General features: G+C 44.7%; 1 protein-coding gene across 1 annotated transcript; it reads right to left on the minus strand.

The window, feature by feature from the left end:
- Positions 1–7426: 7426 nt before the first annotated feature.
- rpe (ribulose-5-phosphate-3-epimerase) lies at positions 7427–10707 on the minus strand. The gene is given in 6 exon segments (NM_001141905.2): positions 7427–7971; positions 8099–8185; positions 8743–8877; positions 9509–9648; positions 9997–10076; positions 10515–10707. Coding segments are annotated over 6 exon segments (687 nt in total). The 5' UTR covers positions 10637–10707; the 3' UTR covers positions 7427–7848.
- Between the last annotated feature and the right edge of the window lie 12911 nt (positions 10708–23618).

A 23618-nucleotide genomic window follows, 5' to 3' on the forward strand; every position in this document is an offset into this window, starting at 1 on the left:
TTTACTGGTAATTTAACCGATTACAGTTTCCTTTTTTTCTTGTAATCCCTTACATGTAACGGATTACATGTAATCCATTACTCCCCAACCTTGGTAATACATCACAAGTAAACAAGATAATAGAGAAAACAGGATCTGAAAAAAAGAAGAATGACAGTCCCCAGCATACAAACATCAGGATGAATAGTTTGAGCAAGCTTGCCCTCTAGTGTCTGAGTATTTAAATCAGTGTTGTGTTAGAGACCACCTAAAGTGAGTCCGATTTAAGACCAAGACTGGAAGGCTTCAGGAAGGGCAAGACTGAGTCAAGACCGAAACCAGAAAAATGTCAAATTCAAATCCATAAAGTCCAATTCAAGACCATGATTGTAATTTTGTCAAATCAGCACGATAAGAGTTCAAAATGTCCAGTATTTCTGTGTTCATATTTCAGAACAACATATGGATTCTTTACACATTCAGAATTGTAAAAGAAAATGTAGGCGGAGGTCAAATAGAGCCACTCTACAAATGATTACTAACCCAAACACAGTGGGGAACAATGAGGTCCTTCTATGCCTTCAGAGAAGGGCTACAGATTTATAAAATTATTCTAATTATATTCTTTTCAATTATGTTTTGATTTAAACTCTTCAGTTTTTGTTAGAAAGGAAAGGGTTAACGCTGAAGAGAACATGATCCAATCAGGATTTATCTTTGGTGATCTCTGGGGAGATAAATCTAGCTATTTAAGTAAGCCATTGGCTAGGCTATCAGAAGCTTGATAGAAGGCATCTGCCATTCAACTGTATTATAGCAACATTTTGGAGTGACAGTGGAATCAACCAATCACATTGACATGTAATGGGTGGGACCGTTTTTACAAAGTTTTAAAATGTATTGAATCTTCTGTTTTCTCCAAGGCCAACAGGTCAATAGTGAGCAGTAGTAGGTCTAGATAGCTAGCTTATGTTGTTGGCTAGTTTACAGCGGCTGCAGCAGGTGTTATCGAAGAGGATGGATGCTGTTGCTAATTTATTAGCTTCTTCCTTTTCATGAATAACTCATCCATTGAGTTGAACTGTGTTTTTTATTGCAGCTCGCATGCTGTTCTTAGCCATCTCTTTGAAAATAACTTGTGTGTGAAACATTGTTGCATTTAAACTTTAGATCACCGGTTACTTTGAGTACTAAATGTGAAATGTTTTTTGCAATGGGAAGTAATAATTATACATTTCAATTGGGAAATATTTAGCATAATGGTTGTGTTTTTGTATTCTTGTGATTGGGACCAACTGGCTTAGTATGTCTGAGTGAATGGACTACTTATTCTTTAACATCATGCTGTGTGTGACTGCGGTCTTTCCATCGGCGCTATGCAGTGGGTCCTGTGTGAAAAACTATACGTTTTCCTATAAATTGTACAGATTTTTGTTCAAAATCACACTTTTTTAAATAAAATAAAAAATGTGATGTTCTATGTCCACAACAATGCTTAAACCACATCAGGAGACCATTTTTGAGGTCTGGGAAAAAATATTTTTGAAGGGTGTAGTTCAGTTGTGTAAAACAAATTCCCTCACCATGGTAGAAATCAGCATTATATCATTCTGTCAGGTAGGCCTACATTGCAGTCCATTTTTTGGTAAGGTTTTTTTGGGAAAGCCTTTAGAAATGTTCATACAGACAGTGCATAATGACTGAATTGAGCATTGCAAATAGCCTACTAACCAAGACAATGGATCAAACTTTTTCAATACCTGTGTTGCATACCCATTGTTGCCTTAGTTAGCATTTACTGGTAGATATCATGAATTGAAACGTCTTTCCTACCTAGCCTACCAGCTACCGATGTCATTCTTCTGTGAGCTACTCCATGGGTCAACCAGTTGAGAGCTGTGTGCTCTTAGCTGCCTGCAGATGATATTCCGCTGAAACTAGGCTGTGTGTCCTTCGAGCATTACACTAGATGCTCGTGGAACATCTCTTTCCAAAATCATGGTCATTAATATGGAGTTTGTCCCCCCCTTTGCCGCTATAACAGCCTCCACTCTTCTGGGAACGCTTTCCACTAGATGTTGGAACATTGCTTCCATTCAGCCACAAGTGCTTTAGTGAGGTCGGGGCTGATGTTGTGCGATTAGGCCTGGATCGCAGTCTGTATTCCAATTCATCCCAAAGCTGTTCGATGGGGTTGAGGTCAGGGCTCTGTGTATGCCAGTCAAGTTCTTCCACACCAATCTTGACAAACCATTTCTGTATGGACCTTGCTTTGTGCACAGGGGAATTGACATGCTGAAACAGGAAAGGGCCTTCCCCAAACTGTTGCCACAAAGTTGGCTTCCACTTCACAATAACAGAACAACAGTTGACCTGGGCAGCTTGAGCAGGGCAGAAATTTGACAAATTGACAGTGCCATGTTGAAAGTCACTGAGCTCTTCATTTTTACATTTTAGTCATTTGGCAGACGCTCTTACAGTAGTGAATGCCTACATTTCATACATTTTTCCCCCCTTTTTTTTTCGTACTGGCCCCCCATGGGAATCGAACCCACAACCCTGGCGTTGCAAACACCATGCTGGCGTTGCAAACACCATGCTCTACCAACTGAGCCACAGGGAAGCCAGTTGGCCATTCTACCGCCAATGTTTGTCTATGGAGATTGCATGGCTGTGTGCTCAATTTTACACACCTGTCAGCAACAGGTGTGGCTGAAATAGCCAAATCCACCAATTTGAAGGGGTATCCACATACTTAGGTATATATAGTGTACTTCACATGCTTTGCGGTTGTGTTGGTTACTTTGTGCATGATTTCTCTATTGTACTACATAATTGTCATATACCTCCACTACACTAATTTGATATGCAACAGTAGGGATTAAGAAGTGGGTCTAGGCAATGCCCACTGGAAAAATAAAAAAGTGGGTATATGCCATATACAGTGCTTTTGGAAAGTATTCAGACCTCTTGAATTTTTCTAAAAAATAAAATCATTCTATACACAATACTCCATAATGACAAAGCGAAAACAGTTATTTTATTTTAGCAATTGTTGTAAACTACTGAAATAATAATACGTACATAAGTATTCAGACCCTTTTCTATGAGACTCGAAATTGAACGCAGGTGCATCCTGTTTCCATCCATCATCCTTGATGTTTCTACAACTTGATTGGAGTCCACCTGTGGTAAATTCAATTGATTGGACATGCTTTGGAAAGGCACACACCTGTCTATAAAAGGAGCAAAAACCAAGCCATGGGGTCTGAAGGAATTGTCCGTAGAGCTATGAGACAGGATTGTGTCGAGGCATAGATCTGGGGAAGGGTACCAAAACATTTCAGCAGAATTGAAGGTCCCCAAGAACACAGTGGCCTCCATCATTCTTAAATGGAAGTTTGGAATCACCAAGGCTCTTCCTAGAGCTGGCCGCCCGGCCAAACTGAACAATCGGGGGAGAAGGGCCTTGGTTCAGAGAGATGATCAAGAACCCGAGTTACTCTAACATAGCTCCAGAGTTCCTCTGTGGAGATGGGAGAACCTTCCAGAAGGACAACCATCTCTGCTGCACTCCACCAATCAGGCCCTTTATGGTAGAGTGGCCAGATGGAAGCCACTCCTCAGTAAAAGGCACATAACAGCCCGCTTGGAGTTTGCCAAAAGGCACCTAAAGGACTCAGACCATGAGAAACAAAATGATCTGGTCTGATGAAACCAAGATTGAACTCTTTGACCTGAATGCCAAGCATCACGTCTGGAGGAAACCTGTCACCATCTGTACAGTGAAGCATGGTGGAGGCAGACCTCAGACTGGGGCGGTTCACCTTCCAACAGGACAACGACCCTAAGCACACAGCCAAGACAACACAGGAGTGTCTTTGGGAGAAGTCTCTGAATGTCCTTGAGTGGCCCAGCCAGAGCCTGGACTTAAACCCAATTGAACATCTCTGGAGAGACCTGAAAATAGCTGTGCAGTGACGCTCTCCATCCAGCCTGACAGAGCATAAGAGGATATGCAGAGAAGAATGGGAGAAACTCCCCAAGTACAGGTGTACCAAGCTTGTAGCGTCATACCCAAGAATACTCAAGGCTGTAATCACTGCCAAAGGTGCTTCAACAAAGTACTGAGTAAAGGGTCTGAATACATATGCAAATGTAATATTTCAGTATTAACATTTCTGAAAACCTGTTTTTGCTTTATCATTATGGGGTAGTGTGTTGATTGATGAGGGGGAAAAAAAAGCAATGGAATCCATTTGAGATGGCTGTAACGTATCAAAATGTGGAAAAAGTCAAGGGGTCTGAATACACTGTACCTGCCTATAGCCTCCACTACACCACTGGCCCTTTGTGTATTACAAAAGGTCCCTCTCCTACATGATGGTATTACAGTAGCTGTCCTTTCAGCAATAGCTTTGGTACTATTTTCACAGGTCTTAGTGCAAAACTCCAAAAAAGATGATCAAAAAGGCATTTGTTTTCAAAATTTTAAGCACATTTTCAATTGACTAAGTAGCATACAAAATCACACAGTAACATTTTCACCAACCCTAATCAGTGTTTCATCTAGAAATGCCTTTCATATATGCAACGCTCACTAATTGACCAAGAAGGAGAGTGATGGAGGGCTCCATCAGTTGACCTGGCCTCCACAATCACCCGACCTCAACCCAATTGAGCTGCTTTGGGATGAGTTGGACCGCAGAGTGAAGGAAAAGCAGCCAACAAGTGCTCAGCATATGTGGATACTCCTTCAGGACTGCTGGAAAAGCATTCCAAGTGAAGCTGGTTGAGAGAATGCCAAGAGTGTGCAAAGCTGTCATCAAGGCAAAGGGTGGCTACTTTGAAGAACCTCAAACATAAAATATATTTTGATTTGTTTAACACTTTATTGGTTACTACATGATTCCATGTGTTATTTCATAGTTTTGATTTCTTCACTATTATTCAACAATGTAGAAAATAGCAAAAAATAAAGAAAAACCACTGAATGAGTAGGTGTGTCCAAACTTTTGTCTGGTACTGTAGGTGTAGATTCATGACGTGTTCGGAATTCCATGATCAGAACTCTATAATCAGTATACTAAAGCTGCATGAACTGTCAAGTCTAAACACAGCTTCTAGAGAGGGAGGCAGATGTCTAATGAAGTCCGGCCATCGTCCTTGACCATGTGGTAAACAGAGGCCTTACCAGAGGCTGCCAGATTTGTTCACCCCAATCTGAAAAGATCAACTGTCAATTCGATCATGAGAACTTCCCCAAGAAAACCGGTAAGTCTGCAGGATATGTACTATGCTTTACCATTACATTTACAGTAAACGACATTGTAATGCACGTAAATTCACAAAACATCTTACACTACTCTTCCAGTATGATCTATTGACAGTACACTCTGTTTTAACCTCCGAATTGACAGAAGACCCCATGGTGGTGGCCGTGTGCTGACCAACCAGCAGGAGAGGGCAGTTGTGGAAATGGTGAGGGCCAAGAATGACATTGGCAAATGTTTCATTGTTCTCCTCAATGGCAAACACATTTACCTGGTGCCTTTTGAGAAAAACAATGACTGGGTGAAACAACGGCGGGGCGCATATGTTCAGGTACAGCACTATATACTGTATTACTGTTACTATTTAATCCACATGCTTCTTCACAATATATTGTAACTATACTGTAAACAATAAGTAACCAAAATCTGTTTTTAGAGGGTGATGGTGCTTGATGCTGCTGTGAACCATCACAAGTATATCTTTGTTGATGAAGCAGGTTTCAAACCTCATCGGCCAACGGGCGATCGTCCAAGTGCCTGGAAAACGTGGGGGAAACAGCTGCACTTCTGTGCAGCTATCTCTGAAGATGATGTGGTAGGATGTAGGGCATTACTTGAATCCAACAAAGCTGCACACCTCATTGTGTTTCTCAATACAATTGAGCATGCCTATCAACGTGAAAGGGTCACCTATGTCATTTTGTGGGACAATGTCAGGTTCCACCATGCAGAGGTGGTTCTGGCATAGTTTTTGGGCCCATCCCTGATTCGTGACCCTATACCTGCCCCCATACTCTCCTTTCCTCAACCCTACTGAAGACTTTTTTTTTTCAGTATAGAGGTGGAAGATGTACGATCGCCATCCCAATGAGCGTGCCGCTATTCGTCTGGCCATGGATGAGGCATGCGATGAGATCGATGCAGAACCAATGTCAAGCTTGCATTTGCCATGCCAAAATGTGTTTCCCATGGTGCATGAACAATGAGGACATTCACTGTGATGTGGATTAGAATTTATGGCCAAATGCTCAAGACAGGCTTGATGCAAATGGATACGTGCTAAAGGTTGTTTAATTTTCATTCATGTAACTTGTTTTATTTAATTTCTTACACTTGATTACAGACAGTACACCGATTGTTGCAATTATATCTGCAAAAAATATATATATATTTTTTAATGATTGTCTTCATTGATCACAAATTATAGATTTTCTGTCAATGTTATTGGGCAATGTAAGTATTGCCTAATGTGAAAACTAATTTATAGTACTGTAGCATATTACTTTCAGCACTTCTAAGGGCGATTTGAAATGCATATCTTGCATTCTTTGCTATTGGATTAATTGGAAGTTAAAATGACTAAATTGAAAAGATATCATTGTGTTTAGGTGATTAAACTAATGTTCTCATTACATTTCACAAACGTATATTTTGAATGGTTGGGTGGTGAGAGATGTTTACAATGCCAAGGAATGCACAATGACCGGTTGTGAAAGAAAGACTGGCTGGTTAAGAAGTGACGAGATTGGAGTTTTGTACTAATAGTTGTGAAAATGTACCAAATACTTGTAAAAATGGTACCAAAGCAATTAATAAAAACTAATAGCGAGCGTGCAACTTGCCAACAATTTCCTCCACTCTTCTCTACCAGAGCGGCAAGGAAATTCTGACAAAGTTTGAGAATTTTTTTCAACAAAAGTAAAAAAACGAATTTTAAGAATAAAGTAGATATCCCAGGTACCAATAGGCATTAAGATATTGTTTCAACAAAGGAGTGTATATATTTGGCCTGGCAACATGTTTTTATACACTGACTGAATGGAAGCTTTTAATTATGAAAAGGCTATTTTACTCCGCTGGTCTCGGGAAGAAATTACGAGTCCTCACTGTCCAAGACCGAGTAAAAATGTATCTGACACAGACTCTCAATGTGGTCTCGAGTACTACAATGCTGAGTAAAATACTGCTGGGCAGATCAAGAGGAGGGATTCCATGTTTCATGTGACAGGGGAAATAGTAACAGGTATTTCATCAGGGCAGTGACAAAATACTAGCCTGTCCAAAAACACTTTGTTCATCATATGGCCTCTAATTCTGCAGTCCTATATCTAACACCTTTCACTCTCTCTCAGCACTAGCAAAGAAAAAAAAAAAGACCTTCAATTCAGTTAAATATTTTGTCAGACATATCTTTATCATTAGTTCAACATAACAGTATTCCAAAAAATAATCAGGAATGTTTACAATTATTGTATGCAATCAACATAACCACTGTTCCACTCTCGTTAAAGTGTTAATTTATCCACAGGCCTAAGCTGGAAGGTGGGTAAATCATTGGTTGAGTAGTGATCCTGGCTGAGTGTGTAGGGATTTGGGGTTGGTTCTGATGTTCTGGGGTATTGAGGGGCAGGGGCGCAGCATCACTGGATCAACCTGTGACATCAGCACACCGGTCTGCAGAGCACGAACTTCCACACCCCTCCCTGACCACCAAAGAGAAACATCTTTTGACTGTCCCACTTTAGGGTGTATTAGCATGTTGCTATGGCGTTCTGGTGTGAGGAATTACTGTGGTGATCGCCAGGCAGGGGGCGTGTCAACGGTCCAGTGAGCGTTTCTGCATGGCCTCAGAGACGGCAGTCCTCAGCATTGTGATGACAGAGCGAGGGTCGTCGCTGCTCACCACCGCACTGCCCGACACGATCATGTTAGCGCCCGCCTACCAGAGACGCACACAGAAAGATAAAACACACACCGTGAACACCCATGAATGGACACAAGCAACGAGACAACGCAGTTAAGCTCCAGGGCCCAAGGGGGCATGGTATGGCGAGGCATGTACGCACCTCAGCACACTTGTGGATGGTAGAGGGACCTACTCCTCCGTCCACCTCAATGTCCAGAGAGGGAAACTGACTCCTTAGCCAGCTAACCTAGACACACAGAAACAGACAATGGAATGTCAATGACATGCCCCACATGTCCAAAACAGACACGGCTAATATATACAATCAAACCACACAAATCCACAGACCGTGAGAATCAAACAAAACACACAGAGAACCCCTCTAACACATTGATCAGATACAACTTCAAACTACGTGTCACTTACTTGCAACAAGTAAATAGCATTATAAAATGTCTCATTCATACTCAGATGACACAATGTCAACTGGGGATATTGTAACAAACCTCTGCATTCAAAATAAACTGAGTGACCTTGTGTATAAAACAGATTACAGATGACAAAGAATCTTTTTCATGCAGCTTATCAGACACATGCTCTCTAGTGAGATATAAACATAAGCCACAAAATAACACATAGGCTGCGTTTACACAGGCAGACCAATTTTGATATTTTGCCCAATTATGGCCAACAGATCTGATCTGATTGGTCAAAAGATCAACTAGTGGCAAAAAATAACAGAATTGGTTTGGCTGCCTGTGTAAATGCAGCCTGATAGACAGACACACAAACACAACACACTACCTTGGGCATCATGTCCTCCATGAACTTCTGGCCTCCAAAGCCAGGCTCCACAGTCATGACCAGTGCCATGTCAATCTGTCCTGCCCATGGGGCCAACTCCTCTACTGTGGTCCCAGGCTTTATGGCCAGGCCCACCTACAACACAGACACACAGTGTTACATTACCGTACATGGGTGACGACGCACAACTGTTAAACACATAGTTGTGAACTTTCTCTGACTGTGTGTGAATCTGTGACCATCCATTTCTCTCGCTCTCTGACCTCCCATATCAGGACCTCACCTCTGGTCTCTCTCTATAGTCAACTATGCCTCTCTGTCTCACCTTCACGCCTCTCTGTCTCACCTTCACGCCTCCCTGTCTCAACTTCACGCCTCCCTGTCTCAACTTCACGCCTCCCTGTCTCAACTTCACGCCTCCCTGTCTCAACTTCACGCCTCCCTGTCTCAACTTCACGCCTCCCTGTCTCACCTTCACGCCTCCCTGTCTCACCTTCACGCCTCCCTGTCCCACCTTCACGCCTCCCTGTCTCACCTTCACGCCTCCCTGTCCTACCTTCACGCCTCTCTGTCTCACTTTCACGCCTCTCTGTCTCACCTTCACGCCTCCCTGTCTCACCTTCACGCCTCCCTGTCTCACCTTCACGCCTCCCTGTCTCACCTTCACGCCTCTCTGTCTCACCTTCACGCCTCCCTGTCTCACCTTCACGCCTCCCTGTCTCACCTTCACGCCTCTCTGTCTCACCTTCACGCCTCCCTGTCTCACCTTCATGCCAGTCTCTCTGATCTCCTTAATGAGGTTTCCAGCGTTAGTAGTGGACTCCAGGTGGAACGTGTACTGATTAGCTCCTGCTGCTGCCATGGGTTTCACCCACTGCTCCGGCCTCGACACCATCATGTGCATGTCTATAGGAGAAACACACACACACACACACACACACACACACACACACACACACACACACACACACACACACACACACACACACACACACACACACTTTTGAGATGGCTACTATGCAAAGCTGAACAAACCATAATCCTACTTAGAACAAAGTATTATGGTGGCACCAGTGTCAGTCATAATGGTAGCTGTGGTCAGCACATCCAGCTAGAATAAATAGGGACTGGTCAATGTGTTGTCATACAGGGCGGCAGGTAGTTCTTAACTGACTTGCCTAGTTAAATGAAGGTAAAAAAACTAAACAACAGGGACATATTGTAACCACATCAGAGTAAAGTTGTGTTACTGACCAAAGAAAGGGTCTGGCCCCACGCAGCTCCTCAGGCACTCCACCATCGGATGGCCAAAGGTGATGTTGGGGACAAAATGACTTCAGGGGAACAAGACACAATCATTATCCTCATGTAACTGATTCTACTCCAGTCACGTTGATGCAAGGCAGAATGATCAATAGCACTCATTAGCATGTTTTGTTATGCGCTAGCTAACTATCAGTGCTGAATAAAACATAAACTGAAAAAAGATAAGTAAACTGTGGATGTCGAAAACAGAGTTGCAGAATGTTATGCAATGTGGACTGGTATTGCAATCTGCCATGATGTTGACATCACCCATAATGACTTTTAGCTTGACTTCTAACAATATATTAACACAAGTCAACAAAAACAGCAGTGATTGCTAACGTTAACTAAAATGTGCCTGCATTCACAGTGTTACAGCTAGCTAACGTTAGTTAACTGCCTGACTTGTAATTTCTATTGGACTGAGGCTATGCTAGTTAGCTAGCGGGCTCTCTGGATTTGTTCACCCGTCCATAACGTCGAGGTGCAGGTAGTCAGCTCCGCACTCCATCATTCGGACGCATTCACTGCCCAGGCATGCGAGGTCACTGCTGAGGATGGACGGGCCAATCTTTGCGCTGTAAGACATGTTGAAGGTCTCTGCTCTGTGTGCTCGATTGCAGTTCAAGAAGTACTCCAACGTGCGAGTTTGCTACTTCCGTGTTCAACGCTGCTTTCAAAATAAAAGTTCAAACACCTCGAATGTTGCTGTTCCAAAAGTTGCCACTGGATGGCGTATAAATCATACTGAAGTGACACCACTTTCACATATTTTCCTGTGTTGAAAAATGACTTTATATTGCCCACACAGCTCATATATTTTCTTAGCTGGCTGTAAGATTTAGTGGGCAGGGCGTTTGACTGAAGGTTGACAGGGAGAGATGAGCTGGGTTGGGTCCCATCCCTGAGAATGTGGGGGACCGTCTCAGTGTGTGTGAGAACTGGCAGCCCCTTGAGAACAGGAGACAGGGCCAAGGTCAATGGTCACACAAAGTACTGTGGGAGAGACCAATACTACCTCTATATAGGCCTCTGCCTCTTATTCTCATTCTTTCTCTCTCACACACACACACACACACACACACACACACACACACACACACACACACACACACACACACCATTTTTGTATAAAGAGTTTTGACTCTGTGCCTTTCTGTGGTCAGAGGCTTGCTTTTGGAGTGGTTTAAAGGTTATGAAGAGTTCATCCGTAGTCCAACCTCCAACTTTTCATGATTTATAAGAATGTGAAAAATGAATCCCTGGTAGTTCCAGCAGCATTTTCTGTGGCCACTACAGGCCCAGTCACATCCATGAGGGTAAACACCAATGTGACATTAATGAGTTTGGGCTGTGGGTCGCGTTTCTGCTGTAGAGATGATGGCATGGTATGCACCAGGGGACAGGAAGGTAATATGTTATTCTCAAGTTGGCATGAGTTAGAGTAAGTGGTTGTCATGGTGAATGGGAGCCTTAAGTAAGAGCCCCTGAGGGAGAACTGTAAAGATTTAGGATACACACACACACACACACACACACACACACACACACACACACACACACACACACACACACACACACACACACACACACAGGCCCTCAGCAAGGTTGGAAGTGATACACTCACACTGTGTTTGTTTTAGATGTCCGTCTGTCCACACATAACTTACAGGCCGCCATATCATCACTCCATCTAAAACATCTCTCTCTCTCAGGCGCCATCTTGAGAGCTTTAGATGTGATAAAGTAGTGTCCTGCAGGGGTACAATGAATGCCATTTGTAAAGAGCCCAGGCAGGGTTGTCGTGAATACAAATCTACCTATCTGCTCTATAATATATACTGCTCAAAAAAATAAAGGGAACACTAAAATAACACATCCTACATCTGAATGAATGAAATAATCTTATAAAATACTTTTTTCTTTACATAGTTGAATGTGCTGACAACAAAATCACACAAAAATAATCAATGGAAATCCAATTTATCAACCCATGGAGGTCTGGATTTGGAGTCACACTCAAAATTAAAGTGGAAAACCACACTACAGGCTGATCCAACTTTGATGTAATGTCCTTAAAACAAGTCAAAATGAGGCTCAGTAGTGTGTGTGTGTAACCGATGTGAAATGGCTAGTTAGTTAGCGGTGGTGTGCGCTAAAAGCATGTGACGTCACTCGCTCTGAGACTTGAAGTAGGCTTTTGTGGCGCGATGGGTAACGATGCTTCATGGGGTGTCAGTTGTTGATGTGTGCAAGGGTCCCTGGTTTGAGCCCAGGTTGGGGCGAAGAGAGGGACGGAACCTACAGTTACATGTGGCCTCCACGTGCCTGTATGACCTCCCTACAATGCCTGGGCATGCTCCTGATGAGGTGGCGGATGGTCTCCTGAGGGATCTCCTCCCAGACCTGGACTAAAGCATCCGCCAACTCCTGGACAGTCTGTGGTGCAATGTGGCGTTGGTGGATGGAGCGAGACATGATGTCCCAGATGTGCTCAATTGGATTCAGGTCTGGGGAACGGGCGGGCCAGTCCATAGCTTCAATGCCTTCCCCTTGCAGGAACTGCTGACACACTCCAGCCACATGAGGTCTAGCATTGTCTTGCATTAGGAGGAACCCAGGGCCAACCGCACCAGCATATGGTCTCACAAGGGGTCTGAGGATCTCATCTCGGTACCTAATGGAAGTCAGGCTACCTCTGGCGAGCACATGGAGGGCTGTGCGGCCCCCCAAAGAAATGCCACCCCACACCATGACTGACCCACCGCCAAACCGGTCATGCTGGAGGATGTTGCAGGCAGCAGAACGTTCTCCACGGCGTCTCCAGACTCTGTCATGTCTGTCACATGTGCTCAGTGTGAACCTGCTTCATCTGTGAAGAGCACAGGGCGCCAGTGGCGAATTTGCCAATCTTGGTGTTCTCTGACAAATGCCAAACGTCCTGCACGGTGTTGGGCTGTAAGCACAACCCCCACCTGTGGACGTCGGGCCCTCATACCACCCTCATGGAGTCTGTTTCTGACCGTTTGAGCAGACACATGCACATTTGTGGCCTGCTGGAGGTCATTTTGCAGGGCTCTGGCAGTGCTCCTCCTGCTCCTCCTTGCACAAAGGCGGAGGTAACGGTCCTGCTGCTGGGTTGTTGCCCTCCTACGGCCTCCTCCACGTCTCCTGATGTACTGGCCTGTCTCCTGGTAGCGCCTCCATGCTCTGGACACTACGCTGACATCAGCCAGGAAGCATAGGAACTGAGAAGTGGTCTGTGGTCACCACCTGCAGAACCACTCCTTTATTTGGGGTGTCTTGCTAATTGCCTATAATTTCCACCTGTTGTCTATTCCATTTGCACAACAGCATGTGCAATTTATTGTCAATCAGTGTTGCTTCCTAAGTGGACAGTTTGATTTCACAGAAGTGTGATTGACTTGGAGTTACATTGTGTTGTTTAAGTGTTCCCTTTATTTTTTTGAGCAGTGTATATTGTTTCTCTGAGGTTAAGAGGGTTTCCACTGGGCACAGACGTCAATTCAGCGACTATTCCACATAGTTTCACATCATTTCAATGAAATGACGTGGAAACAACGTTGATTCAACTAGTGTGTGCCCAGTCAGTTAATGTTCTTGACTTTACATGAGGTGACATTGTAAAATGGTGCACTCGGCGGTGGAGGTTTTAATGGGAAGGCAGACAAGATTCCTGGTGCACTGCCCAGATTGAAAGCTTTTTGTACATGTATTTACAACAAAAACAACAGGATGACAAATTGAAAGAGGAACACATCCTGCACCGCACACAACTGCAGGGCTCTCCAGAGGGCGGAGCGGTCTTCCCAACACATCATCGGGGGCACACTGCCTGCTCTCCAGGACACCTACAGCACCTGATGTCAAAGGAAGGCCAAAAGATCATCAACGACATCAACCACCCGAGCCACGGTCTGTTCATCCCGCTATCATCCAGAAGGCGAGGTTAGTAAAGGTGCATCAAGCTGGGACCGAGAGACTGAAAAGCAGCCTCTGTCTCAAAGCCATCAGACTGTTACGGTGCTTACGGTTATTATTCAGACCCCTTCACTTTTTCCACATTTTGTTATATTACAACCTTATTCTAAAAAGGATTAGAATATATTTTTTAATCATCAATCTAGGCACAATACACCATAATGACAAAACAAAAACTGGTTTTTAAAAAGGTTTGCTAATTGATTAAAAATAGCGATTACAGCCTCAAGTCTTCGTGGGTATGATGCTACAAGCTTGGCGCACCTGAGTTTCTCCCATTCTTCTCTGCAGATCCTCTCAAGCTCTGTCAGATTTGATAGGGAGCGTCGCTGCACAGCTATTTTCAGGTCTCTCCAGAGATGTTCGATCTGGTTCAAGGCCGGGCTCTGGCAGGGCCACTCAAGGCTATTCAGAGGCTTACCCTGAAGTCACTCCTATGTTATCTTGGCTGTGTGCTTAGGGTCGTTGTCCTATTGGAAGGTGAACCTTCATTCCAGTCTGAGGTCCTGAGCGCTCTGGAGCAGGTTTTCATGAAGGATCTCTCTGTACTTTGCTCCGTTCATCTGTCCCTCGATCCTGACTAGTCTCCCAGTCCCTTCCTCTGAAAAACATCCCCACAACATGATGCTGCACCCACCATGCTTCACTGTAGGTGTGGTGCCAGGTTTCCTCCAGACGTGAGGCTTGGCATTCAGGCCAAAGAGTTCAGTCTTGGTTTCATCAGACAAGAGAATCTTGTTTCCTATGGTCTGAGAGTTCTTTAGGTGCCTTTTTTGCTAACTCCAAGCAGGCTGTAATGTGCCTTTTACTGAGGAGTGGCTTCCGTCATGCCACTCTACCATAAAGGCCTGATGGGTGGAGTGCTGCAGAGATGGTTATCCTTCTGGAAGGTTCTCCCATCTCCACAGAGGAACTCTGGAGCTCTGTCAGAGTGACCAGTGGGTTCTTCGTCACCTCCCTGGCAGAGGTTCGTAGTCAGGCAGATACAGGACTGTAAGCAGGCTTGGGGTCAGGGCAGGCAGAGGTTCGTAGTCAGGTCAGAGTCAGGCAGATACAGGACTGTAAGCAGGCTTGGGGTCAGGGCAGGGAGAGGTTCGTAGTCAGGTCAGAGTCAGGCAGATACAGGACGGGCAGGCAGAATGGTCAGAACCGGGAAACAAACACTTGAGATACAGGAAACTGGGAAAGCATGCTGGTAAGACAAGACGAACTGGCAACAGACAAACACAGGTATAAATGCACAGGGGATAATGGGCGACATATTTTTACATTTACATCATTTAGCAGATGCTCTTATCCAGAGCGACTTACAGTAGTGAATGCATACATTTCTTTTTTTTGTACTGGACCCCGTGGGAATCAAACCCACAACCCTGGCGTTGCAAACACCATGCTCTACCAACTGAGCCACACGGGACCACACCTGGAAGGGGGTGGAGACAAGCACAAAGACGGGGGAAACCGATCAGGGTGTGACACTTGGTGGTTCCAAACTTCTTCCATTTAAGAATGATGGCGGCAACTGTGTTCTTGTGGACCTTCAATGCTGCAGAAATGTTTTGGTACCTTCCCCAGATTTGTGACTCGACACAATCCTGTCTCGGAGCTCTACGGACAATTCCTTCGACCTCATGGCTTGGTTTTTACACTGACAGGCACTGTCAACTGTGGGACCTTATATAGACAGGTGTGTGCCTTTCCAAATCATGTCCAATAACTTGCATTTACCACAGGTGGACTCCAATCATTGTAGAAAAGAGTAAAAATAAAGAAAAAACCCATTGATTGGTACTGTATACAGTTGAAGTCGGAAGTTTACATACACCTTGGCCATATACATTTAAACTCCGTTTTTCACAATTCTTGACATTTAATCCTGGTAAAAGTCCCTGTTTTAGGCCAATTAGGAACACCACTTTATTTTAAGAATGTGAAATGTCAGAATAATAGTAGAGAGAATGATTTATTTCAGCTTGTATTTCTTTCATCACATTCCCAGTGGGTCAGAAGTTTACATACACTCAATTAGTATTTCGTAGCATTGCCTTTAAATTGTTTAACTTGAGTCAAACGTTTCGGGTAGCCTTCCACAATCTTCCCACAATAAGTTGGGGGAATTTTGGCACATTCCTCCTGACAGAGCTGGTGTAACTGAATCAGGTTTGCAGGCCTCCTTGCTCGCACACACTTTTTCAGTTCTGCCCACAAATTTTCTATAGGATTGAGGTCAGGGCTTTGTGATGGCCACTCCAACACCTTGACTTTGTTGTCCTTAAGCCATTTTGCCACAACTTTGGAAGTATTCTTGGGGTCATTGTCCATTTGGAAGACCCATTTGCAGCCAAGCTTTAACTTCCTGACTGATGTCTTGAGATGTTGCTTCAATATATCCACTTAATTGTCCTTCCTCATGATGCCATTTATTTTGTGTAGTGCACCAGTCCCTCCTGCAGAAAAGCACCCCCACAACATGATTCTGCCACACCCGTGCTTCACGGTTGAGATGGTGTTCTTTGACTTGCAAGCCTCCCCCTTTTTCCTCCAAACATGATGGTGGTCATTATGGCCAAACAGTTCTATTTTTGTTTCATCTGACCAGAGGACATTTCTCCAAAAAGTACAATCTTTGTCCCCATGTGCAGTTGCAAACTGTAGTCTGGCTTTTTTATGGCGGTTTTGGAACAGTGGCTTCTTCCTTGCTGAGCAGCCTTTCAGGTTATGTCGATATAGGACTTGTTTCACTGTGGATATAGATACTTTTGTACCTGTTTCCTCCAGCATCTTCACAAGGTCCTTTGCTGTTGTTCTGGGATTGATTTGCACTTTTCGCACCAAAGTACGTTTATCTCTAGGAGACAGAACGCGTCTCCTTCCTGAGTGGTTTGATGGCTGCGTGGTCCCATGGTGTTTATACTTGCGTACTATTGTTTGTACAGATGAACGTGGCACCTTCAGGTGTTTGGAAATTGCTCCCAAGGATGAACCAGACTTGTGGAGGTCTACAATTTTCTGAGGTCTTGGCTGATTTCTTTTGATTTTCCCATGATGTCAAGCAAAGAGACACTGAGTTTGAAAGGAGGCCTTGAAATACATCCACAGGTAGACCTACAATTGACTCAAATGATGTCAATTAGCCTATCAGAAGCTTCTAAAGCCATGACATCATTTTCTGGAATTTTCCAAGCTGTTTAAAGGCACAGTCAACTTAGTTTATGTAAACTTCTGACCCACTGGAATTGTGATACAGTGAATTATAAGTGAAATAATCGGTCTGTAAACAATTGTTGGAAAAATGACTTGTGTCATGCACAAAGTAGATGTCCTAACCGACTTGCCAAAACTATAGTTTGTTAACAAGAAATTTGTGAAGTAGTTGAAAAACGAGTTTTAATGACTCCAACCTAAGTGTATGTAAACTTCTGACTTCAAATGTTTATATATATTCACACTCCGGACTCCGACATTGCTCATCCTAATATTTATATCTTTCTTAATTCCATTCTTTGACTTATAGATCTGTGTGTATTGTTGTGAATTGTTAGATATTACTGCACTGCTGGAGCTAGGAACACAAGCATGTCTCTACACCCGCAATAACATCTGCTAAATATATGTATGCGACTAATAAAATATGATTTGAAAATATATTAATGACTCAAAATACAGCTAGCTAGCTACAAATTCTAACATGCATTTCTAACATAAAGAGCATTGGAAATCAACACAAACATTCAATCATTAAATGTGCTTTCCCATAATCAATAATCTGCTCCCTTAATGTATGGGTTTTATTAATAAGGCATCTCAGAATTATAAGGCATGAACAATTGACACCATTCTGTGACAGACATTGCTAAGAACTGAGCATAAACGTCATGTTCTTTTCTGTTTGACGGTAGGTTATGACCCAATGCGGCACCTCCGCTTGACAACGCTTCACTTCCAAAGATTGGCCGCTTCGTGGGCGTGGGTATTGGCATGAACCTATTCAAGTAATTAAGTTGTCACGACTTCCGCCGAAGTCGGTCCCTCTCCTCGTTCGGCGGTCGACGTCACCGGTCTTCTAGCCATCACCGATCCACCTTTAATTTTCCATTTGTTTTGTCTTGTTTTCCCACACACCTGGTATTCATTCTCTCATTACATGTCGTGTATTTAACGCTCTGTTCCCCCCATGTCTGTGTGTGTAAGTGTTTATTGTTGAACTTGGCACGCTTCCGGCTGGTTTGCATCGGGTTAATTTTTTTACCCGTGCTTTGTGGCAGCCGGTACTTTGTACTTGTGTTTTTGTACTTTGTGCTGCCTCACTGGTTCGTTGGGCATTTGTTTTGTGATGCAGTTGCGTTCTGTGCAAATGAGTGCCTTGGTAAAGTGCTTTGTCCACTCATCTCTGCTCTCCTGCGCCTGACTTCGATGCACCAGCTACACTCACCTCTTGACACTGCTGGCACATCCTTGTATGCCTTCCTTGTATGTGTACTTATGTTAGCAAATGTTGTATACAACAATACAATTAAAAATCACACACAATGTAAGCTACAAACTTATTACAACCGCAGCAGACCAGTCCTGCGACTGAAGGTATGCTGGGTGTGCAAGGTTCTGTTCCACCGCAGCACTAACACACCTGAGTCAACCTATCAAACCTAATGAGTTGATAATAATGTGTATTATTGCTGGAATAGAAGTCTGCTCACCCAGTAGATAAGGGATCAGTGGCGCAAGGTTGGTCACCTCTGGTATGGACTTCGTTTTCCCGAAATGCTTTAGTAATAATAGCCTACTTACTAAAATGTCTAACATTTACAAACAAATTAGCTTATTTTTACATTTTGAGATTATATGTTGATTCATACCATTTTTATTAAAAGTGAAGTGTTTAAACTTGTTTTAATTGTTAACTTAAAAACATTATTCAAGATGAACTAGTGTCAATGTTCATTAATCACAGATCCCAATTCTACAATAAGAAGTTATGAAGGGGATCTGTGTTGCTTTCTCAAATGAACCATACATTTTTGTCCAGTTGTGAGCTCTCTATAAGGGCACAAGGCGAGACCCAAATGCAGACACAGGAGGCAGATGGTTGAGCTCCGATATTTATTATGCAAAAAGGGTAGGCAAAGGCAGGTCGGGGACAGGCGAGAGTTCATAACCAGGTCAGAGTCCATACAATACCAGGCGATAGGCAGGCTCGAGGTCAGGACAGGGGCACCACCTGGCGTCCTATCTGGGCGCATACCTGGTTGACCAGGCTGTCGGCGGTGGAAGTTGACGATGAATGCTGGATCCAGGATGTCTCTAGCAGGAACCCAGCACCTCTCCCCCGGGCCATAATCCTCCCAGTCAACCAGGTACTGGAAACCCCTGCCCCGTGGTCAAACACCCAGGAGGTGTTTCACCATGTAGGCCAGATGGCCCTCGATGACACAAGGAGGAGGGGTGGGCATGGAGACTGTGAGGCACGGCTTAATCCTAAACACATGGAAAGTAGGGTGAATACGGAGGGTACGGGGTAACAAAAGACGGATAGCAGTGGAGCTAAGGACTCTATAGATGGGAAAAGGGCCAATGAAACGGGGGACAGTTTGCGGGAATCCACCAGAAGGGACAGATCCTGTGTGGAAAGCCATACCCTCTGTGGTAGTGGGGAGCTGGAGTCCGGCGGCGGTCCGCTGGTCGACAATACCTGGAGTTGGTCTTGAGAAGTTCCGCCCGAGCACTTCTCCAGGTACGTCGACAGCGGCGGACAAACATCTGGGCCGAGGGTACGTTGACCTCCTGCTCTTGTTCTGGGAAGAGCGGAGGCTGATACCCCATAGAGCCTCAAAAGGGGAGAGTCCCGTGGCTGAACAGGGAACGGTGTTCCGGGCATACTCCACCCAGACCAGTTGTCGGCTCCAGGTAGTGGGTTGGTTGAGACCAGGCATCTTAGGGTGGTTTCCAGGTCCTGGTCAGCTCACTCCAACTGGCCGTTGGATTAGGGATGGTATTCGGTGGACAGGCTGGCCGATGACTCAATAAGGGTGCAGAATGCCTTCCAGAACTGAGACGAGAACTGAGGACCCCGGGCAGAGACCATGTCCACCGGGAGTCCATGGATCCGGAAGACGTGCTGCACCATAAGCTGGGCCGTCTCCTTGGTAGAGGGTAGTTTGGAGAGAGGGATGAAATGGACAGCCTTGGAGAACTGATCCACTACCATCAGAATGACAGTTGTTGCCATCAGACGGGGAGAACCCAGTGACAAAGTCCAGAGAGATATGGGACCAGGGACGATGAGGGACAGATAGTAGCTGAAGGAGGCCAGAAGGAGCTTGCCATGGAGTCTTGTTCTGAGCACACACAGTGCATGCTGCAACAAAGGCAGAGATGTCAGGAACCATTGTGTGCCACCAGAAACGTTGTCAGGGGAAGGCTAGGATATGACGGGAACCTGGATGACAGGTCAGCCTGGAGGAATGAGCCCCTTCCAGGCCCCGGGATTGGACTGAGTTAGGAACAAACAACCAGTTAGCCGGGCCCCCTTCAGGTTCAGGCTGGGAACGTTGTGCCTTGCGGACCAAGGTTTCAATACCCCAACCCACTGAAGTCGCAAGGCATGGGGTAGGGAGAATGGTTTCGGAGACTGAGGGTGTGGCAGAGGAACTGTATAGGCGGGAGAGGGCATCAGGCTTCACATTTTTGGACCCTGGGCGGTAGGAAACGGTAAAGTTGAATCTTGTGAACAATAAGGCCCACCGGGCCTGCCTGGAGTTAAGGCGCTTGACTGTATGGAGATATTCCAAGTTCTTATGGTCGGTCCAAACCAAGAATGGCTGTTCTGCTCCTTCCAGCCAGTGCTTCCACTCTTCCAGCGCCATCTTGACCACCAGGAGTTCTCGGTTGCCTACAACGTAGTTCCTCTCTGCAGGATTGAGACGATGGGACAGGAAGGCATAGGGATGGAGCTTTTGGTCCTGGGCAGATGGTTGGGACAGAATGGCCCCCACTCCAACATCAGAAGCATCAACCTCTACCACAAATTGACGGGTCAGATCCAGATGGACGAGGATGGGTGCTGTTGTGAACCGCTGCTTCAGGTCCACGAAGGCTCTGTAGACAGCTGGAGACAACTTGAACTGTACTTTGGGAGAGGTGAGTGCAGAGAGGGGGGCCGCCTGGGTGCTGTTGCCCCGAATGAAACGGCAGTAGAAGTTAGCGAACTGCAGAAAACGTTGTAACTGCACCCTGGACGTAGGTTGAGGCCAATCTACCACTGCTTTCACTTTTTCAGGATCCATTTGGACATTTCCATCAGCAATGACATATCCCAGAAAGGAGATTGTAGAGCGGTGGAACTCACACTTCTCAGCTTTCATGAACAATTGGTTCTCTAGGAGACGCTGAAGGACTTGTCTGACATGAATAACGTGCTCTTGGGCAGACCGGAAAAAAAACAGGATGTCATCAAGGTAGACGAACACAAAACGGTTTAGCATGTCCCGGAGCACATTGTTTACCAGAACCTGATAGACAGCGGGGGCTTTGATGAGTCCCAACGGCATGACCTGGTACTCATAATGTCCGCTGGCTATGTTAAATACTGTCTTCCACTCATCTCCTTCACGTGTACAAACCAGGTGGTAGGCATTCCGAAGGTCCAGCTTGGAAAAAATGGTGGCCCCGTGGAGAGGTTCGAAAGCTGAGGAGAGGAGTGGTAGGGGGTAATGATTGTTGATCGTTATATCATTCAGACCCCGGAAGTCAATGCACGGACGCAGGGTCTTGTCCTTCTTCTCCACAACAAAAAACCCTGCGGCAGGAGATGAAGACGGGCGGATGTCTCCAGTAGCCAGAGAATCCTCAATATTCTCTCCCATGGCCTTGGTCTCCGGGCCGGGTAGAGAATATAGCCGACCACGAGGTGGTCTGGTGCCTGGGAGGAGATCAATGGCTCAATCATAAGGATGGTGCGGTGGAAGAGAAGTAGCACGTGCCTTACTGAAGACCTCCAGGAGGTCATGGTACTCAGTGGGAACGGCAGAGACATCCGAGGCTTTGCTTATGTCCTGAGGGGGACGTCTCAAGGACGGCTGTTCTGCTTTAACCCTTTCACGCGTGAGTTCCAAATATCTCTAACGGTCGCCCCAGCGTGAGTTTTTTTATGCACGTGATGTTCGAACGTTCTCTCCATTCCAGGATGTGATTGTTACATAAACAACAACACTGAATGGCTCAGAGTGGGAGTGAGAGGTTACCGTGATTGACTGCCTGCACGCGCCATTTGTATCAATAAATCACTATCAGAAAATGTTTTGTGTGGTATTATTGATATATTTAGTATTTTATTGACGTTTTTCAATTACCCGTGATAAATCATGCATTCCGATTTTTGCATAAATTGTAATGGGCGCATAGTATGTGTGTAAAATAATGTTTTGAAGGTTGTACTGATTATGATGAGCTAAGCTAATTCCAGCTATGTGTATGGAGCCATGTTTCTTGACATACAATGCATTCTGGGTTTCACGTAATCATCCGTTTGACCAAAGATGTTATAACAAAATGAGGTGAGTAAGAGTTCACTCATTTTTTGAGGACTGCAAATGAATGGTGGGATGTGAACGACAGTAGATGATACACCCCTTCAACACTATAAACAGACCGAACTCATCTTGTCTTTTATTATCTTTGGTTTCTGTGAGGAAAAAAAGCATGGCTGCGAGCTGAAACTAATCGACGGATTATTTTCAGTTTCTAGAAAGTGTTTTACCTAATTATTTCGATCAATGGTGAGCTCACTCGTGATGTGATTAATTATACATAGTAATTGCTATTAGCTAATTCATGGTATAGTTTACGTCAGCCGAGAGTTAGAAAATATGACCGCTTGTGTTGCGTCAATCTTTCCTCAGTTAGCGCTAGGACAAATGTAGCCTACATTTTTCCAGTTAGGATGATTGTGTTATGCTATACATACTTCTGTGAATATCTGAACATTGTATCCAAAAATAAACTGCTCACATTCTGGACATAACTTTGTAAGGACTGTTTGTGCAAATAGTTTCTGAAAAAAGTGTGGCCAGCTGCGCGCTGAAATTAATCTACGGATTACTTTCAATTTCTAGAAAGTGTTTTACCTAATTATTTCGATCAATGGTGAGCTCACTCGTGATGTGATTAATTATACATAGTAATTGCTATTAGCTAATTCATGGTATAGTTTACGTAAGGACTGTTTGTGTAAATAGTTTCTGAAAAAAGTGTGGCCAGCTCAAATGCTGATTGTTGCGTCATTCGAAACTGGCCGTTCTAAATGAGCGCTCTAATCACACGGGGCGTGATCGTACGCTTCAGGGACCACTGTAGAACGATCACACCCCGTGCGATGGTACGTGTGAAAGGGTTAAAGCACTGGAGATGACAAAACGGGCTCCAACCCAGGATGGAGCTCGTGGTCCAGTCAATAACAGGATTGTGTTTCTAGAGCCAGGAAAGCCCCAAAACCACAGGAACATTGGTGGAATCGATGAGGAGGAACTGTATCGTCTCACTGTGGTTTCCTGATACCCGTATATGAACGGGCA

Source organism: Salmo salar, chromosome ssa25 (genome assembly GCF_905237065.1).
Source record: "Salmo salar chromosome ssa25, Ssal_v3.1, whole genome shotgun sequence".
In the NCBI taxonomy this organism is placed as follows: Eukaryota; Metazoa; Chordata; class Actinopteri; order Salmoniformes; family Salmonidae; genus Salmo; species Salmo salar.